Here is an 18159-nt window from a genome sequence, read left to right as displayed (position 1 = left end):
AGCACCGACCGCGGGTGAACTGAGAACTGATAGCATCCTGACGGTGGACTGAGGACCAACGAGCAGTGTTATCTTAGCTCTGACCGCGGACTGGTGGTCAACTATTGAAGGACTGGGCGCAGATCAGCTGTCTCTGACGGTAGACTGGTAAAGGCTAAGGACACAGTAGCGCTCTTACATGCCCTACCGGCCTTCCATGTGAGCGGGTCGGCGTGAAGACGAGGCCGTCACCGCCGCGCCGGCGACATGGTGATGGCGGACATGACGGCCGCGCTGCTGCCACTGCTGGCGCAGCTGCTCTGCACTCAGGTGAGTGGCGTGTGATGTTACATCGGACTCATCCGGGTGACGGGAGGATGAGCCGTGCCGCAATGTCATCAGTCGGGCGAAATACGCTCTTCCCATCGTAAGGAAAGAGAAATAAAATAATCACCGGCCACCTCATTCTCAAGTGAACAGCCTGTAAGCTGAGGAGTTGAAGAGCATGCCTTTCTCTATTAAGAGGGGGAAGTACCATGCATAGCCCGTTCGCTTCAAGTACCTTCTGAGTCGAGTGTTTGCAAAGGGTTATCACACAAGATTACTTTACTACTCTGTCTAAAGTACTGTAAAGCAATCTTGATCACACCTATCATTTGAACTGAAGCAATATAGACCACTGTAGGGCTGTAGGCATAGGTATCTACATATCTATTAACTACCAGTAAAACGCCTTTTGGGCGAAGAACGAGCGAGCGAGATAGTGAGCCCTGCACGTGCGGAACGGCGAGAGGGTACTTCCACAGTGGCGGCGGAAGGTATTCTAGGATAGGGGTGCAAACGATATTGAAGCGCCCCTTCCCGCTGCGCGCCCCTTACCATATACACGGTTGTAGTAACACAAACAGTGAAGAGACGTTTGACAATGTGTTGTACACTCGGGGGCAGATTGATGTTCCACCACTCCCTACCCATCGGGCTCCCATGGCTCCCGCGCTGGCTGCTGTCAGTGGCAGGACTGGCAGCACTGGCATTGGCAGGCAGTGCTGAGCAGTGCTGAGGGCAGGCAACATTGGCAGCAGCCACTGCTGATCCATGGGAGCCCGATGGGTAGGGAGTGGTGGAACATCAATCTGCCCCCGAGTGTACCTATCAACACGTTCAGAATTACAGTTTTTATGTAACGAGAAATAGTTAGGTACATTCCATAGCGTAAATGTAACCTTCATAATGTTCGTTTAGAAACAACCTCATCACCATATCATAAGATTCTCCGAATAAGGCATATCGAAAAGAGTTCCACGGTTCCAACACCTTCGTATGGACTAGTGAAGAAGGCGCCGAATCCATAACACTAACTCGGTGACAGAGAATTGCAGGCCGGTGAGCAGCATGCCGCCTGGGCTGCACTGCACTATTGCAGCACTATTGCCGCCAACGCCGATAGGCGCCTCAGTGAAATTAATGCCGCCCCAATCTCCGATAGGCGCCCCAGGTGATACATGTCGCCCATCAACACCAACGGGCGCGGGGCGCCCCATTGAAATGAATACCGCCCTTCAACACTGGCAGACGCCCCAGTGGAATGAATGCCGCCCCACAATGCCGATGGCCGTCCCTGCACTGGAAAATCAGTTTCGCCCCTATACAGGCGCCCATAGAAGTTTGCAGATTGCTATTCCTGGTCATAATCATCTCCCCAGTAAAAAAAAAAAACGCAAAATAGGCCCTAGCACTAGGGGTGTGACCGCCCATACGGACAGTGCAATTTTACAGGCCCCAATCTCGGACCTCCCTTAACATTCATATGTTGTAAACGGCAAACCGCCCCTGATAAATGTTACACAAATTAATTTCCTCTCGCATATCGGCCATCAGGCGCCCCTTTTTGTCGCATGGAGCCTGCAACGCTAAGCCCTCATATGTTCGTGTTGGCGTTCGGAGGCCATCGCCTTCAAAGACGACTCCATAAATGTTTCTTTTTCGTCCCACACACAGGACACACAGTCTTTCGCATGCAGGCGCCCCTCTTCCGCATGGCGCGCTTCTCGAGTGGCTGCGCCCTCCTAGCCTTTATCGCCTGGCAAGATTATATTCGACAGGGTCGGCAGCATCTGCCTTTGTTTCAGATAAGGATGCCCTCCACTCTTCAGCATATCAAAAGATACTTTTCCCACGTCATTGCCACCCTCTTCGTGTCACAAGTGCCTTTATCAGTTGCGGTGTCGCACTGCTTAGCTTTATGGCTGCCGCACCTCTTAACTTCCTGCCTCCTCTACAGATTTTCGAGGCGCCCCTTTCCATAGCTTTAGGGTGCAGCTGCCCCCCTTGCCCCCCTGCTTCCGCCGCCACTGTACTTCCAACGGGCTTGTGCAAAGCACCCTTCTAACCGGTCGCTAGCGGTGTGCCAAATTTGAACGCAATCGGCCCAGCCGTTCCTGAGATCTGGAAGCGGCATTCTGCACGTGCGCACGTGCAAACGGGGTCCAAAATGACTTTTGCACGGCACCCTACTAACCGGTCCCCAACCGTGTACCAAATTTGAGCGCAATCGGCCCAGCCGTTCTCGAGATCTGGAAGCGGCATTCTGCACGTGCGCACGTGCAAACGGGGTCCAAAATGACTTTTGCACGGCACCCTACTAACTGGTCCCCAACCGTGTACCAAATTTGAGCGCAATCGGCCCAGCCGTTCTCGAGATCTGGAAACACCCCCTGCACGTGCGCACGTGCAGTAGCACCCTAACCGCAACACATGGGAATGCATTGCCTGGTGGGTGCCTACCTGTATGCCAAATTTCAGCGAAATCGCCCCAATAATTACCGAGTTACTGAAATGAAAACAAATTTGGCACCTCTTATTGTTGTATTTTGCACGTGCACTGGGGGTGACCCACATGCTTCGAGAGTATCCTATTTTGGGTAGAAGGGATGCTGCTACCCTACAAAAATTACCGGAAGTCAATCGCCCAAGCGGCTGCTGAGATATGAGCCTCTCAAAATCACTACTTTTGCAAAACAGCTTGAACACCCTTGACTTTTCACGTGGCACGTGCCACGACGGTCACTGAGATGTATCAAAAGTAGTCAATTACGGGGTAGAAGGGATTGGGCTACCCAACAAAAAAGACCGCAGGCCAATCGGTCCAGCGGTTGCTGAGATATAAGCCTCTCAAAAGCGTTACAGGCCGGGCCGGGCCGGGCCGCTCATACTGAGATTTTTCCGTTATATTGAAAAGACTCACTTCGCTCGCTGCGCTCGCTCGCTCGTAATTATGCAAATACACCGAACATACACCACCGTAGGTATACCGTGGTATATGTTCGAATAACTTTCGATTCGAGTGTCATGTTCTTCAATATAAGCGGAACTCACGGAAGACATTGTTGGCTCAGCTCTGTTCAGCTCTGCAGAGTGCACTCATTGTATGGAACGAGATCACACCGAGCATTCATAACATTGTTCAACAAATGGGCGCGAGTCAGCTTCATATCTATCTCGTGCACCTGATCACATCAAACCAGCATCACCAATCAGTCACCATCATCATCATCATCAGCAGCAGCAGCATCATGGAGGGCATATACGACACACCGACCGTGACGAATGCAGTGTTCGACGGCCAATGATTGAACGTTTGCTTGGGTAGCTGGGATGGTAACCGGAGGGAGAGTCTAAGGATTAGGCAGAACGGCATCTGATTTTCATTTCCCCTAATCTTTGTAAGTGGGCATGAAGCCGCAACACATAACAATTGTTTAGTGGATACAATGGGAAACGTAAACAATGGGTTGTTGTATCCAATAAAACAACAACATGCTGAGACACTATTATACTATGTATAACAACACGAATGATTCACCAGTTGAGAGATTTCAATGAGTTCTAATTTATGCACATCTGCAATGTTGATTCACAACGGTAACCGACACACCGGCATAGCTACAGGTATTGGTATAATTACCGCAGAGTGAAAAACTTGAATTCAGAATCACCTCAACTGAAAAGATAAAAACATGCCATAAAATGGCATGCCTATTATCACAGACAAGCGCATATATTACGAATTATCAGTACCTATCGTGGAGGGCTCGACTCAACCTGCATCGCTGATACCTATCAGCTCCTATATAAGCGCAACAGGATGTGCACCATAGCATAACTCGCAAAAGTGCGAAACATATACCTACGCGGCCAGCATTCTGCATTACTTCGCTATCTTATCCTGCTATCGCCTAAGCCACAGAGCTCTGCTAGATAATGAGCAAACGCCGTCGCTAGCGAAATAAAACAAACGTCACTTCCATGCACCAATGCTGGTCGGCATCTTAATTAACTAATTTGTCTAACTGAAACAATACGGGTCCTACAAGGGCAATTATCATGCTTCTTAAGGTCACGTTTGTGGCATTATATGACGCCGCAGGCATCGGTAAAATCCTTTTTGAAAGGATTGCATTCCCAATCCACATTCTTAGTGCCGAAGTGGATTGCATTCCTACCCGCAATCCCCTTTTTCACTTGGATTGTGATCATATCCGCAATCCTTTTTTGCAATCCTGTTGTATTATTATGTGCACTAGTGGATCTGGGGGAGGGAGGGGGGGGGGGCATAGGGCCGTGCCTCCATCCCCAAATCACCCATTTCTAGTACCTAGTCTTGCGAGTAATTCCTATCTAAGGCACAGGTATTTTATGGGAAATATTTTTTGCCTCAAACACCCCCACATTTAAACCTCTACCCAACCAGTGTTTTATATTTTTAAAACTCGCCCTCAAATACGTAATTTTGCTCTTCCTATGTAGTTCATCAGCGTATATTATTTTGAGCGTTTAAATTAAAAGCGTTTAAATTATTTCAAGTTTCGATGTATTAATGCCTTTGATAGCAAAGTAGGTACATTAAGCCGATGAAGCCGATCTCATAATTTTCAATCGCAACAAACCATTTCAAAGCACTAATCAAACACAATCCGGATTGGATTGCAAAAATTGGAAGTATGATGCAATCCAATCCGCAATCAAATCCTGTTTTTTGGAATGGATTTCAAATCCAGGTGCAGTCCACCAAAAAAGAATGCAATCAGGATTTTGCAATCCTGCAATCACAATCCTACCGATGCCTGTATGACGGTGATTCAATTACCACCTAATAGGTAGGAAGTTTTTGCAACTTAGTCCTTTTCCAAATTAGTTAATTCAACAACTTAGGATGGCAAGGACAAGGAGTCAAGGACAGCTTATTTTAAGAAAAGTGGCACATAGTTTTAATCCCCGCAGAGATGCAACAGGAAAAGTATTCGTGTGTATGGTCCAAACTCCAAGATTCTTGGTATGGCCAGTCAGCGGAAAAGAACTGGGTTCACGACAAATTGTGCTCAATGCTTCATAAGAAGCAAAACCGAGGGGCCACAATAAACGGTCAGTGGGTACAAGCGTCGATTATATAATTTGTCATGTAGGCATTCAGAACTGTTCGTGTCGCTGACTAAACCAGATTACGTTTGAACATGAAACCACTGTCCAGAAAGCTGTGCAGGAAACGTTACGTAAACTCGGCACCCTGCAGAGTATTTACGAGGGAATGAATGCGGCAACCCAACACAGCTAATAGGGATTCAAGTTCAATGTCCGTCTTTGGCACTGCAGAGTCGTTCGATATACATATGTACTTTGCTCTGCTCGCAAATAGGGTACATGCTAGGTAGGTAGGTATTATACATTTGTATTTTGCTTGCATACATTTGTATTTGCTCGCACACAAGTATATGTATACATGTACATGTTTCATTCAGGTGATTTAATTCCATAATGTAATATTACGCAATTGGACGCTGATGCTATCATAAGGTACGATTATGTCTTCTTAAAAAAGTAATATTAAAAAGTGTTCGGATCCGACCCACGTCCCCCGCGGTTGTGCAGGAACAGAATTTTCACACGTACAACGTACTCCTCTGAACGAAGCATGTTTTTCTTCTCAGTTATACAAGCCCATGGGAGATGTTGCCTGGGTCCGGTTTTTTGGCTCATCCGCCTATGGTAATACCCCTAGCGTGGTTGGCGAGTTATTCGTCATATATCATGCTGTGCCTACAACGTTAATGCCAGTGATTTCGCAGGACCTGAAGCGTCGTAAAAAAACAATATAAATAAGGCAGTAAGTGGCGGGTACCACCTGTTGCGAATGAAAGCTGGTGTTTCACCGCCGCCCCTGTCCCGTGGAAGGCCGGAACACCCATGGGAGTGGGACAGGCGGTGACGCGACAGTCGGCCCGTGGGACCGTGAGGATCACGAACAGCATCCCCCTGAATCTACTAATAATCCTTATCCCGGCGGCACGCGCACTTCCAAGTTGCTCGCCAGGGAAAACACAAAACAGTCTCGGAAACGGTCGTCCACATGGGAAACGGAAAACACGAGATAAAACGTATAGTGATGGAAGAGCAATTAGATAGGTACACGAATAGCAAAGCATGAAATTATCGCTGCACTTATTGCAGTGAATAACTGATCATGCACCATAGCTTAGCCATTAGAATACAAGGCCGACCGTTTTCCCGACCCATTGAGGCATTAATTACAATCAGCGGACCCTATGTGCCATTGCCGACTGTGATCTAGCCAATCACCTGTTATTTATCCGAGCGCCGTTATTTCTCCTCTTTTGTCATCGTTGCTGGCTTTCTCAGACGGTGACTGGTCACTTCAGGCAGTATCTGTTGAGACGACACCAACTGGACTCACTCTGCTACTCCGTGTTCCCCTGACTTTGCCGCCCGACTCAAGGATTCGTCTGACTCTGCCATTTGTGGTTGCAATTGACAAATTGATTTAAGAGCATATTGCATTGCAATTTATCAAGTAACATCGTAATTTTCACTTTCCGGTTGCGTCGAAGAACAATAATAAGGTGTTCTATCCGTTGTTTACATTCTTTTCTAGTCTATACCCACGATCGGCCGATTCACCGTCCAGCTGAGTGACGATTCTCTCGGGTCATCGATATGACCTGTCAATTCATCAGTCGACTCAGAGGTCCAACCCGACTCTCCCAGGTGAATCATGGGTCCATTCTGACTCTTTCGGATAACTCTGATCTCACACTCTGACTCTCCCAGTCGACTTAGATCACACGCTGACTCTCTCATCTGACTCAGACCCCGCTCTGACTCTCGCCCTCTGACTCAGACCGCGCTATGACTCTCCCATCTGACTCAGGTGTCTGCTCTAACTCTCGCCCTCTGACTCTCGCCCTCTGCCCAGGTGACGCCGGTGCTCTCCCACGCCCGGTTTCTGGAGCCGCCGTCTCGAGCCAGTATGTGGAGGATGGGCTTCGAGGCGCCGGTTGACTACCAGGACCACGAGGGCAGCTGTGGAGGACTGTTTGTGAGTGCCTACAACGGCAGTACGAAACTAGGGGCATTTATCCTTCATTCATTACCACTATCGGCAGACTCGGCGCGATCTCAAGGGATTGAGTCTGCTGAAATGGCCGTAACGTAGATTTAGGACAGAATCATAATTGCCAAATGCAGTATTATTATTGTTCAGAATCCTTTTGTAATGCTTTTGCATCCAGACAACCCTAATTCATTGTATGTACTGTGTGAAACGAGCCGGGATTTGAAGCAGGAGCTGATTCTTATAAATAGATTAGTCCGAACGCGCATTTAACTGATAATGCCGTTCGAACAGAGCCTGATCTGAGGCAGAACTTATCAAGCGAAGTGATAACGCCGATAACGGACAATTGACCACCGTGGTTTATCATACCCCTGCACCTTACCAGCACTCTGTTGAGTGACCTGACCTGACCCGACCTTCCTCAGTACCAATGGCTGGCCAACGGGGGCCGATGCGGTATCTGCGGTGACCGCTGGGACGACTGGCCGCGGCCACACGAGCGAGGTGGACGCTTCGCTACCGGCGGCATCGTGCGCCGATATCGCCGCGGACAGGTGCGCCACAATCGTCACCGCGCCGTGATAGCCGCCGCGCTACGATAGCCGTGCACCTGGCGGAGGCGCCGACAGATCGGTGCCACCACCATTTGTCGTCTCGCCGTGAGCTAAGACGAGTCACAAAGGGAGACAAAGTGGAGAGATGCTGTTTAGAGCGACATTAGGCTGGGCTCCGATCTCCAATCACAGCTGGGAGATCGGAGGACGGATTCTCGGGGTCCTGGAGAGGATGGCGGATAGATGGGAGGGAAAGTAGGCGGTGACGTGCGGGATTTACTGCATGGTGTAGGGGATGTAGGAATTTAACGAGGTGAAAACGAGCAATAACAGTAACGATACGGGAGCAGACTTTGTAGAAAATAGCATATAATGTGTCATAGGTACCCAAAGGGCCAGATCTTCACTTCACCTTATGCTGCTAGCCGCTAACATGCGAGGCGGGTATTTTTCTAATCACATCCATTTTCCCATTTTATTTTACAATAACAAGTTTTGTGTGTCGCATATATTTAGAGGAAAATCCGGAGAGTTTCAAAGATTTCGATATCTGCCATATCACAAGCAATAGAACTTCGACCCCTCCACAGATTATCTCGACAGTGGTGGAGGTCACGACGGCACACCGCGGATACATGGAGTTCCGCATCTGCGAGCTGAGCCGTGAACGTCCGGAGGCCACGCAGCCCTGTCTCAACAGGTAGGTGCCTCACTTCCAGATAGATAGACGGAAACACTACTGGATAGACAGACAAAAAGACAGATAAGACAGACATCCAGGCAGACCGTACAGATTCATTACACCAAAATGACCTGAGTCTGCACTCCGTTATCCCTGCAGAAGTCTGATCACTGTATTTGACCGTGACTGCAGGATTATGAATCGTGGCCTCTGAACACTGTCAGTGAACTGTAGCTAATGACTATGACCTGCAAGATCTGACTCATGACTGTGACCTCTGACTGCGACCTGTGACCTGTGACCACCGACTGTGACCTGTGACCTGTGACCACCGACTGTGACCTGTGACCGCTGTCTGTGACCTCCGACTGTGACCCGTGAACACCGACTGTGACCTACAGACACCTACTACGGTTAGCTGACGGCTCCGGCACAAAGTATCGGGTCGGAGAAAAGTCGGAGATGGCCCGGGTCAAACTCCGTCTGCCGGCTGACCTGACCTGCGCCCACTGCGTCATCCAGGTCAGTTGCACCGGCCCTTACATCCATTAGGTGAGGTCGGGAGCGACGCAATTTTCAATTCCAATGGATGACTCGAACGTAACACTAAAACGTCACTTGTCGAGAAAAAGACGTTATCAATGCATGGGCTATACGAAATCAGCCACGTAAAACCAATAGGACTTCCTAAGCACGGACGGATTTCTGCTATTAGCTCCGAACAGCTGAGCGGAATCTGCAAGTTTTATATCTCCCGGACATCGGTTGACACTTGAACACATCTCGGTCTCTCACGAAGCGTCCATCCCGGCCACCCACCGGGCCACACCCTGCCGACAGCTGTCGTCACGTGCCGAGAAACTCTGAGCGGCTGTGTCCCAGTGACGGCATTAGTGTCACAGCAGCTGGCACCCGGCTTCTCTACCTCCTCTGCCTCTCTCTCTCTCTCTCTCTCTCTCTCTCTCTCTCTCTCTCTCTCTCTCTCTCTTTCTCTCTCTCTCTCTCTCTCTCTCTCTCTCTCTCTCTCTCTCTCTCTCTCTCTCTCTCTCTCTCTCTCTCTCTCTTCCCCTCGGTCAATAATACCTCATCTGAACCAATATCACCCGGCAACTCAATGCCTCCAACAATGTCATTTCCCAAAACAGGATGACATTTGACGCAGAGCGCGCCTCCTGTAACAATCAGGTGCCACCAAGTAAGGTACCTGACCGAAGAGCATGCATCGTGCGTTCCCTGATATCACCCCCCATTCCGCCGAAGTATCTGGGAAGCACACCTTCTGGGACAGTCAACCTACCAGGCACGCACTAGGGCAGGTTTATTATCACCCTGTCTGTTACGATGCTCCACAACCCTGTCGGCTACAGGGGTGGCGTCAAATCTCTACTAGCTTTCGGCGTTGGCTTTATAGACCATCTGTCGCCCGTCGCCCACGGCAAAAGGCGGCGGCGGGCGGTAGACGGTTTTCGGTAGACGGTCATAGTGGCGGGCAGAACCGTCGCGGTCTCATCTGGGTCATCCTCGCCGCCGCCGCCTCTGATGACGTATCTGATGTCGCCGATGACGCTGCTAAGTCACGAAGTCAGCTGCAGTCGCAGGGAGAGCTGATGGACCGCGAGAGATCCGTACGGACCTCCGTCTGTCACATTGCTGACGACCGACGGGACTGGGCAGTGGACGCTGACCGAGTGACCGAGACACGGCTTTCAGTCCGGCGAAACTGCCGCTAAAACGGCACGTCATGACTTGATGTGGATCAGGACGGATTGGGTATTGATGCTTCGTAAGGAGACAACGATAGATCATTGGTGTTTCACTTTCACTGATCTGTCGCACTGTAGCAAAACAAGATACCTACCAGAAAAATACAGCGATGTTGGGTCTTAAGCGTTTTCACTCCGTTTCCCTCCTTCTGATACCTGCGGGCAGTTATCGTCCAGAGAAACGTGTATCTGTCACTCCCACCTCACTTGCCATGAGAACATCATGTTTCGACTACTAGCGGCAATCTTAAAATAGTTTTCGATCCTAAAGATTCCACTCATTTAGGAACCATATCTCATCATCACCTTGACAAAGAAGACCCAAAGACCAAAGACGTTAAAATGATCGAGCTAATGGAGGGCGGGACCGGGGGTGAAAGACAATCGGTTCGTCGCACGTGGAGAAAAGACGGTAAAACAGAAAACAAGCGACCGACACCCAGAGTCCTGACGGCAATGAAATTGAGACTGTCGCCACCACAAGCCGAGGCGTCACGCTCGACTGACCGCCAAGACGTGGGAGTGACGCCGGCGGTCGGTGCGGCGCGTCCTCTAATCATAGCCGGAGGCCACGGATGGCCGAGAAAGTAGACTCGATTAATTAAATTTCACCGCAACTGAAAATGAAAACAACATATGTAGTGTACGTGCAGGCGCCTCACCAACTACCGTCTCAGCGCACGCTAATGGATACTCCGGTTTCACGCATTAATTATAGGTAAATGCCTATGCACATAAATTAATAATTATAAGCAATATTATGACAGAACTCTTTCAGGACATGGCAGTGAAACTCTTGGGCCGACTTTAATTTCAGCGATAACTTTCATGAATGAGCCATGTTGTTTCAATAGCGAAATGTGTCCCAGTGAATTGGCGCCTGCACGAGCCGGGGACTCTGCTTTGTTCCAATAGCGGTACCGGTAACAACTGGAAATATTTTCATGTTTCAGTGACGCCCGTGGCAGTACTGTGCCGCTAACTGGAGAATCTGTCGGTGTTTCAGTGGCGATACCGAACCGGTAACAACTGGGGCATCTGTCCGGACGGCAGCAGTCAGCTCGGCTGCGGACCACAGGAGGAGTTCAGAGGCTGCTCCGATGTGGCCGTCCTGCCGCGAAACTCTGACACCGAGTTCTCCACCGTCGGCCCAGCCACAACCAGCACCAGCGGACGACCGCGGGTACCCTCTGACCTGACGGGACCCTCCGGAGGCCTCAGAGGCCCTCCTGACCTGACGGCGCCCTCCGGAGGCCTCAGAGGTCCTCCTGACCTCACGGCACCCTCCGGCTCCAGAAGACGACCACCACCATCCTTCAGCGGGCCAAGTGCCGTGGCCGGACCCTCGTCCGTCCCCTCAGGCACACCCCTCGCGGGTCTCCGCCGGCCCTCCGACTTCGCCTCACCCTCTTTACCGTCCCGTCGACCCTCAGTCCCACGTCCAATGGACTTCAACCAGCTACCGGAGATAACCGGACCGTCGAGTGCCCAGACGTTCCGACCGAGACCTTCTGTGCCGAGACGGCCCTCTGACCTGATCCCAGAGGTCACTGCTCCGTCGGCGCTCCCAGGGAGCCTCTCTGACCCACGCCGGCGGCCACCGCGGCCCGGCTACCACCACAGACCGTACGAGGCCATGACTGCGAGAAATCGGACTCGCGTCACCACCGGCACCAGACAGGTTTCTTCCAGCGACGACTTTGATGATGAGTTCATCGATCTCGACAACAATTTCATTGATGTTGATGGTAATGTTGTAGACGATAGCGACACTTCGGACGGGTTCATCGACAGCGACGAACCGTTCGTCGACGTCGATGATCTGGAGGAGGTGGACCTGAGGGACCTCGAGTCGCTGGGAGTTGGAGACATCCCGACGGCGTTCGACGGAGATAACACCATCGACGGCTCTTCAGACGATCCGTTCAGGTGAGATAATAGCGGCATAGATAGAGCACTTGCTGAGCTTGAGTAAAGAGCCCATGGTTTCGTATGTTATCGCACCAAAATGGGCATAAAATATGAATGATCAAAACCAGTCGATTTATTTAATATTTAGTGCCATAAAACATTCATTTAACTTGTTTTATTATACAGTAAACGTTTTATTCGGCCACACAGCGGCCACAATATTTCAACCCTTCCGTCAAGTCTCTAACCCCGGTCTTCTCTCCCCGGCAGATCGGCCGGTCTGCGGCGAGGGAAGCAGCTGGGCGGTCTGAGTGCGTTCGACCGGGAGTGTCACGCCGTCGGTGTGTGGGTGACAGTGCCCGGTATGGACGCCTGGTGCCACACCAACTGTCTGGCTGAGCCCGAGCCCAGCTGCCCGGAGGGTATGTGTCAGTGTGGGGAGGCGGGCGCGGCGCCGGCCAGGCCTAGTCTGCAGCTGTTGCAGGGATCGCTGCCGAGCCGGCCGGCCGCCGCCCTGCCGACACCGGCGAGTCCAAGTGCTGAGGACGAGCTGCCGCAGCCGCTGGCAGAGAGCGATACGGTACAGGCCCTACTCACCGAGCTAGCCAGACTGAGAGAGGAGAGACTGCGCTACCAGGCGGCGCAGAGCGGAGGGAGACTCCCCACCAGCAGCCAACTGACCTACCTAGCCCCGGGGGACGCGCCGACCGTCGCCGGCGCAGCCCTCGGTGGGGTCACTAGTCCACGCGGTCCTCTACGACCGTTCTACTTTGCCCCGACGACCACACAACGCACTGCACCCCTCACCGAGCCGCCGCCCGTGGACGGGGACGGCGTCGAGCGGTTCCCTCCGCCGGTAGTCAGCGGACCGGCACAGGACGACCTCCGACCGGTCACCCTGCCGACCACCACAGCGGCAGAGGGAGAGGAAGAGCTGGAGGAGGACGCTGAGCTGCTACCGACAGAGCTGGTGGAGCGCGAGAGGCAGAGGGGACGGCTCAGGAGGCTGGAGAAACTTCGTGAGGAGTTGAGGCAGCGACATGAGAAGGAGAGGCAGCAGCAGCAGCGGGAGAAGCAGCAGCGGAGGAAGAAACAACAGTACCAGGAGATCATGAGACAACAACAACAGCAGCAGCAGCAGCAGCAGCAACAGCAACAGCAACAGCAACAGCAGCGGCAACAGCGACAGCGGCAGCAGCAGCAGCAGCAGCAACGGCAACAGCAGCAACAGCAGCAGGGACAGAACCAGTCAGCCGACTCCGATGAACCACAGTGGGAGACCAGCGTACAGTGTACCGCTGTGGTGCCCTGGCGCTTCATGAGTGGTGTCACCAAGTGGTGCAACGAGAACTGCCTGGGCCGCTCGCGCCCCACCTGTCCGGTGACCATCTGCGCGTGCACCAACGCCCGTGTTACCCTCAGCCACCCGGCTGTCGAGGCCGGTCGAAACCGCACCCTTATGCAGATCTCACACAGCGGCAACCGAGCGAAGATCGTGCTGAATGGCGTGGGCGATGATACACCCGGTGCTCCCTCCAACCGCAGCACCACGCTCTACTTCAAGGCCCGCGCGCCGGGCTTCCTCTTCTTCATCCAGCCGATCGAGCGGCAGAGTGGTGCGGCTCGTGGTCGGCCTCAGAGCGCGCGAGCTATCGTCGTGCCAATGGGCCAGGGTGTAGACCGGCAGCGAGCCCGTCAGGCGGCGGCTGACCTGCTGCGGCGCCAGAGGACCACCGGCCGGCCCCCGACCGCCGTCAGCCTGGCCTCGGCCAGCACCGTGGTGCCGCGGGTAGTGTCCGCAACGGGGAGCGACACCGCCAGCGCGGCGGCGACTGACACCAACTCCACCACGGCGGCCAGCCTGCAGCAGAGGCAGCAGGAGGAGCTGTACCGCAACATCGGCCTCCTGGCAGCCGCCGGAGGACGCACCCGGGCCGCCGCTACCGGTACACGGGACAGCACAGAGGTGGTGCCTCTCGGTGCCGAGGGAGACGACTATCAGCCTCCTGGGGACGACTCTACCGAAACGGCAATCGCGACGGCAGGGCAGGCGCAAAGAAGGTCCGACAGCACCAAGAAGCGCGTGGCCAACTGTCGAGGGATCGGCAAGTTCAGGCACTCGTTCGCCATGGACTACTGGTGCGAGGTAAACTGTAACTCGGAGAAGGTGCGGAACTGTCCCAAGAATCTGTGCGAGTGTCGCGGCTACGCACGGCTCCAGAGCGTCTAGTATGAGACAAGAGGCTTACGAGATGACTTGGGGGATAAGGGAATGAAAGGGAAGCAGTGGTCAGTGGTCACAGTCACAGATGACCGAGAGGGCCACAGCGCAGTTTGATAATTGAGAAGGAGCTAACACTATGACTATTCACCACCAGAACCATGACAGCAGCGCGAGCATCATGACAACAGCGTTTTGATCATAGTTCGTTCAGTATTGGCGATGCCGTTCAGGTGATAAAGAGCGACAAAGCGGTATGACGTCGGAAAAGGGCTTTGAGGGCTGAAAGTGCGCGCAAATTTACTCGATTATCGCACAGTAAACCCTTGCCAGGGATATTTGTGGATGAGTCTTGCCAGATGACGCTAGGCAGTGTTTACAAAGGACGCCTTCTGCACGAACTCACGCAAAACTCCATGAACCACGAGGCCATCAGGTGAAGAAAATAGATATGCTTGCCTCACGCGGCTAGTGTCTTATCAGTGGTTTTCGAATGACGCTTGAGCATTTTCTCTGGCCTAATGTCCCCGATACTATTAGAGCGCCCAAACCCACTTAGGGGTCATGGCCAGTGGTCACATGAAGCATGACATGCGGTTGTTGGTGTCCTGTCACTGGTTTTGTAGTATTATTACGACGCTGGATTTTCGGGCGTTCCAGTGTCGTGGAGGTATATACTATGTATTGAAGTGGTGGCGAAATTAGGTATTGTTACTGGGCTATCACGTTGTTATGTTTGTTGCAGTCAACTGTTGGCCGCTTGCTTTTGGACGACACCGTCCAGTTTACAGGTTCATTCAGGGTCCTCAGCGGTACGATAAGTGGCACAATATCGAGATCTGCTAGTGTATCTGTTCAGGCGTTTATTTAAATAAATGTCATACACAAATGTCATAACAGTGCCCGTTCTCGGATAGCAGAAAATAAACATCACTTGCACGTAAAGAAAACTGAGAGCTGTTTTACAACATTGCACAAATACTAGTCAAAGTGGAATAATGAAACCCGAGCTTCAGCTATTGAAACAAATCCCTCCAAAATTATCTGAATTACTATGCAGCACACTGCTAAACACATGCTAATTAACTTCTAAGCAATGATCACACGCAGATCACAAAATGCATACTTCCAAATGCATATGATAGTCCATTCCATTCCAACGAGGTTTTTCTCCACGATGACTCAAACGCTGATATATTTTCGAACACGTTAGGTCGCGGTTCGCGCCATGGCGCATGCCATTAGCCGCACCCCAGGTCCACAAAAAATGCCGGGTATCCCCCGGGCGTGGCCCATCCAATTGATACATGTCTGCAATCCGCATACCTGACTCGATACTTGATTACATTCGTTTACATAGTCTTTAAGCAGATGAAACACTATATGATAACGGATCAAGAATGTCTGACCACTCGACAATAATAATCTGCATAGCGTCTGGGTTACTAAGCCGTTGCAAAATAATAGAGTGTAACAAATTCCTTCAGTGTTCGCTAAAGTGTATCGGTCGCCGCTCTAGTGCTACAGTGCACCTTGTCAGTCACATCAAACAGAACACAGCGTATTTCAACACACCCAACACCGATACTGACTGGATATCACAGCACGCCAGACTGGCACTTTGGGCGCACACACTCTCCCCCCCCCCTCATCTCTCCCCCAGACTACGTGGAGCCGGGAGGCGGTTCGCGGTTCGCCTCCCACAATACAGTCGTTCACGGGCTGCCAACGGTGACCGATAACAGATATCGCCGCGTTGACCGTTACCGGCGTTTACCGAATACAATGAACTGGCATTTATCATGGGGCTGCTCAATGGACTCACATGTAGGTGGGGGCACCGGATGTATTCCGGACTTTGTCCCTCACAGATCCTAGTTGCAGAGGTCAGACTGATTCAGACTGTGAGGGGAGCGCAGTGAATGCGTAGGCTGCTGCCAATGCGTACGCCCACATTTGTTACACCATCATACGACATTTCGCAGGCTCGCACAAGTCTTCACATAAGCATAGTCATGAGTCATTGGGACAAATCAAAACTCAGCACCATCGATTCATGAGTACGTGTTATGCCTAGGGATATCTTTTCGAAGTAAGTCGCGTCGCACACTTTCGATAGTCTGACGACAATTTCGACAGAAACGGATGACAGATGCGACAGGGTGACCCCTGACCTAGGGGTGACCCACTATCTGATCCCGCGTAAACCCTTAGCGGTTCGGTAGGCGGTACATGACGGGTAAAACCACCCGTGATTCGTCTCGCACTCAGCCAGCTATAACCCTCATTCCTTTGACAGATTAGGATAAGGTCACCCGATTGTAAGCACTTTTAGGATGATAAAGTCAACAGGACATAGGGATGACCAGATCGATAGCAGCAGTCAAAGACGCGCAACGCTGATTGGCCGGCTTGAGCACCCAATCTGACCGTTTAAGCCCAGCTGTATTTCTTTTTAGTAGACCGATGTACTATCAACAATCGAGCTCACTCCATGGTTTCCGGAGCAAATTGATCAGAATTGGCTGTCTGAAGGACAACATATTCTTCCAACAACAGTCCGGAACACAGCTAAGGCTATGTTGCATGGAACTTCGAATATCCATATGCATATTGTTCGAAAGTCTCATTGTTCGTAGGCAATATCGCTGGTCGGTACCATATAACTAGGCAGGCTCCACAAATACGTTTCATCCTGTCTCCACTCCAACATAGCTCTAATGCGCCCGCAGCAGTGAATAAGCGTTGCAGTCGTGCATATATCGATATTCGACGTGTCCCATTCTGGCCTACGCAGCAGCTGCCGTGTGACAGTGATGATCTAGCTACGCGTCCCGAACCGGCAATCATTACCTGGCAGTATCGGACGTGGCTCGACGCAGGCCGCTCTTGTCAAACGCAGAGATCGAGTCGAGCAGCGCCCGTCGCCCGTCACCAGAGCCGCCTGGTGGCAGCGCTGGCGAACTATTAGTGTCCGCAGATGGCGCTGCTGGCGGTGGTGGTGGCGGCGGAGGCGGTGGGGGAGGAATAGAACGCGGCTTGGCAGAGCTCGAGCTGGAACCGGGACCTGAAAGGGAGAGATCGACGCATCAGCAAAGAGAGCCCTCAACGAAAAACACCGGTGGTCACATGAGAAACGACCTAGCCGGGAAGTACTTGATGACTTAAGTGGGTTTTCTCTCATTGCAAAGTCCAGCTGATGTAATCGTCGTGACATGAAAACGTGGTTTCCGTATCAGCTAATGACGACACAATGAGGAGTGTGATCATCATGTGTTACATTTTGAGTGAGATATGATCAGTTAACCAAATGAGCAGCAGCGCACACTGCTAGTCTGGAGACTGAGTAGAGTATTTTCCCAGCTGTACTTACTAGTGCTGCGAGGGAAGGAACTGGAGCTGCTGCCTGAATCGGACACATTGTCTGGCCGGAGGCCTTCCTGTTGCCTCTGGAAAGAGCGAACACATAACAAGTCAAATGCCAGTCACTAAATGGTAGGTTTTATATGCGCACAAAAGGATCAAACACTGAACAAAAAAGCGATATCCGTGATTAACAAACACGTCTGCTAACTATCTAATTTATTTTATTGGGTACGGTTCAACGAATCATACATATGTCATAAATATGCACGAATCAA

At 51.6% G+C, this 18159-nt stretch overlaps 1 protein-coding gene across 1 annotated transcript; it reads left to right on the top strand.

Moving 5' to 3' along the window:
- The first annotated feature begins 246 nt into the window (after window positions 1-246).
- Window positions 247-14527, top strand: LOC122388088. Its single transcript, XM_043378870.1, has 9 exons — window positions 247-309; window positions 7247-7369; window positions 7813-7941; window positions 8532-8641; window positions 9025-9145; window positions 11393-11648; window positions 11820-12315; window positions 12568-13395; window positions 13720-14527. The coding sequence occupies exons 1-9, from the start codon at window positions 247-249 to the stop codon at window positions 14525-14527; spliced, it is 2934 nt and encodes a 977-aa protein (XP_043234805.1).
- The last annotated feature ends 3632 nt before the right edge of the window (window positions 14528-18159 follow it).

The sequence above is a fragment of the Amphibalanus amphitrite genome, unplaced genomic scaffold (assembly GCF_019059575.1).
Source record: "Amphibalanus amphitrite isolate SeventyFive unplaced genomic scaffold, NRLGWU_Aamphi_draft 000308F_arrow, whole genome shotgun sequence".
NCBI lineage: Eukaryota > Metazoa > Arthropoda > Thecostraca > Balanomorpha > Balanidae > Amphibalanus > Amphibalanus amphitrite.
The sequence above is the reverse complement of the archived record's forward strand: the minus strand, read 5'-3'. Positions and strand labels throughout refer to the sequence as shown.

Coding starts and splice junctions, on each gene's coding strand:
- LOC122388088 (XM_043378870.1), top strand. CDS start 247: ATGGTGATGGCGGACATGACGGCCGCGCTGCTGCCACTGCTGGCGCAG. Junction 8,642..9,024: donor ACGCAGCCCTGTCTCAACAG/GTAGGTGCCTCA, acceptor TGTGACCTACAG/ACACCTACTACGGTTAGCTG. Junction 9,146..11,392: donor GCGCCCACTGCGTCATCCAG/GTCAGTTGCACC, acceptor TCGGTGTTTCAG/TGGCGATACCGAACCGGTAA.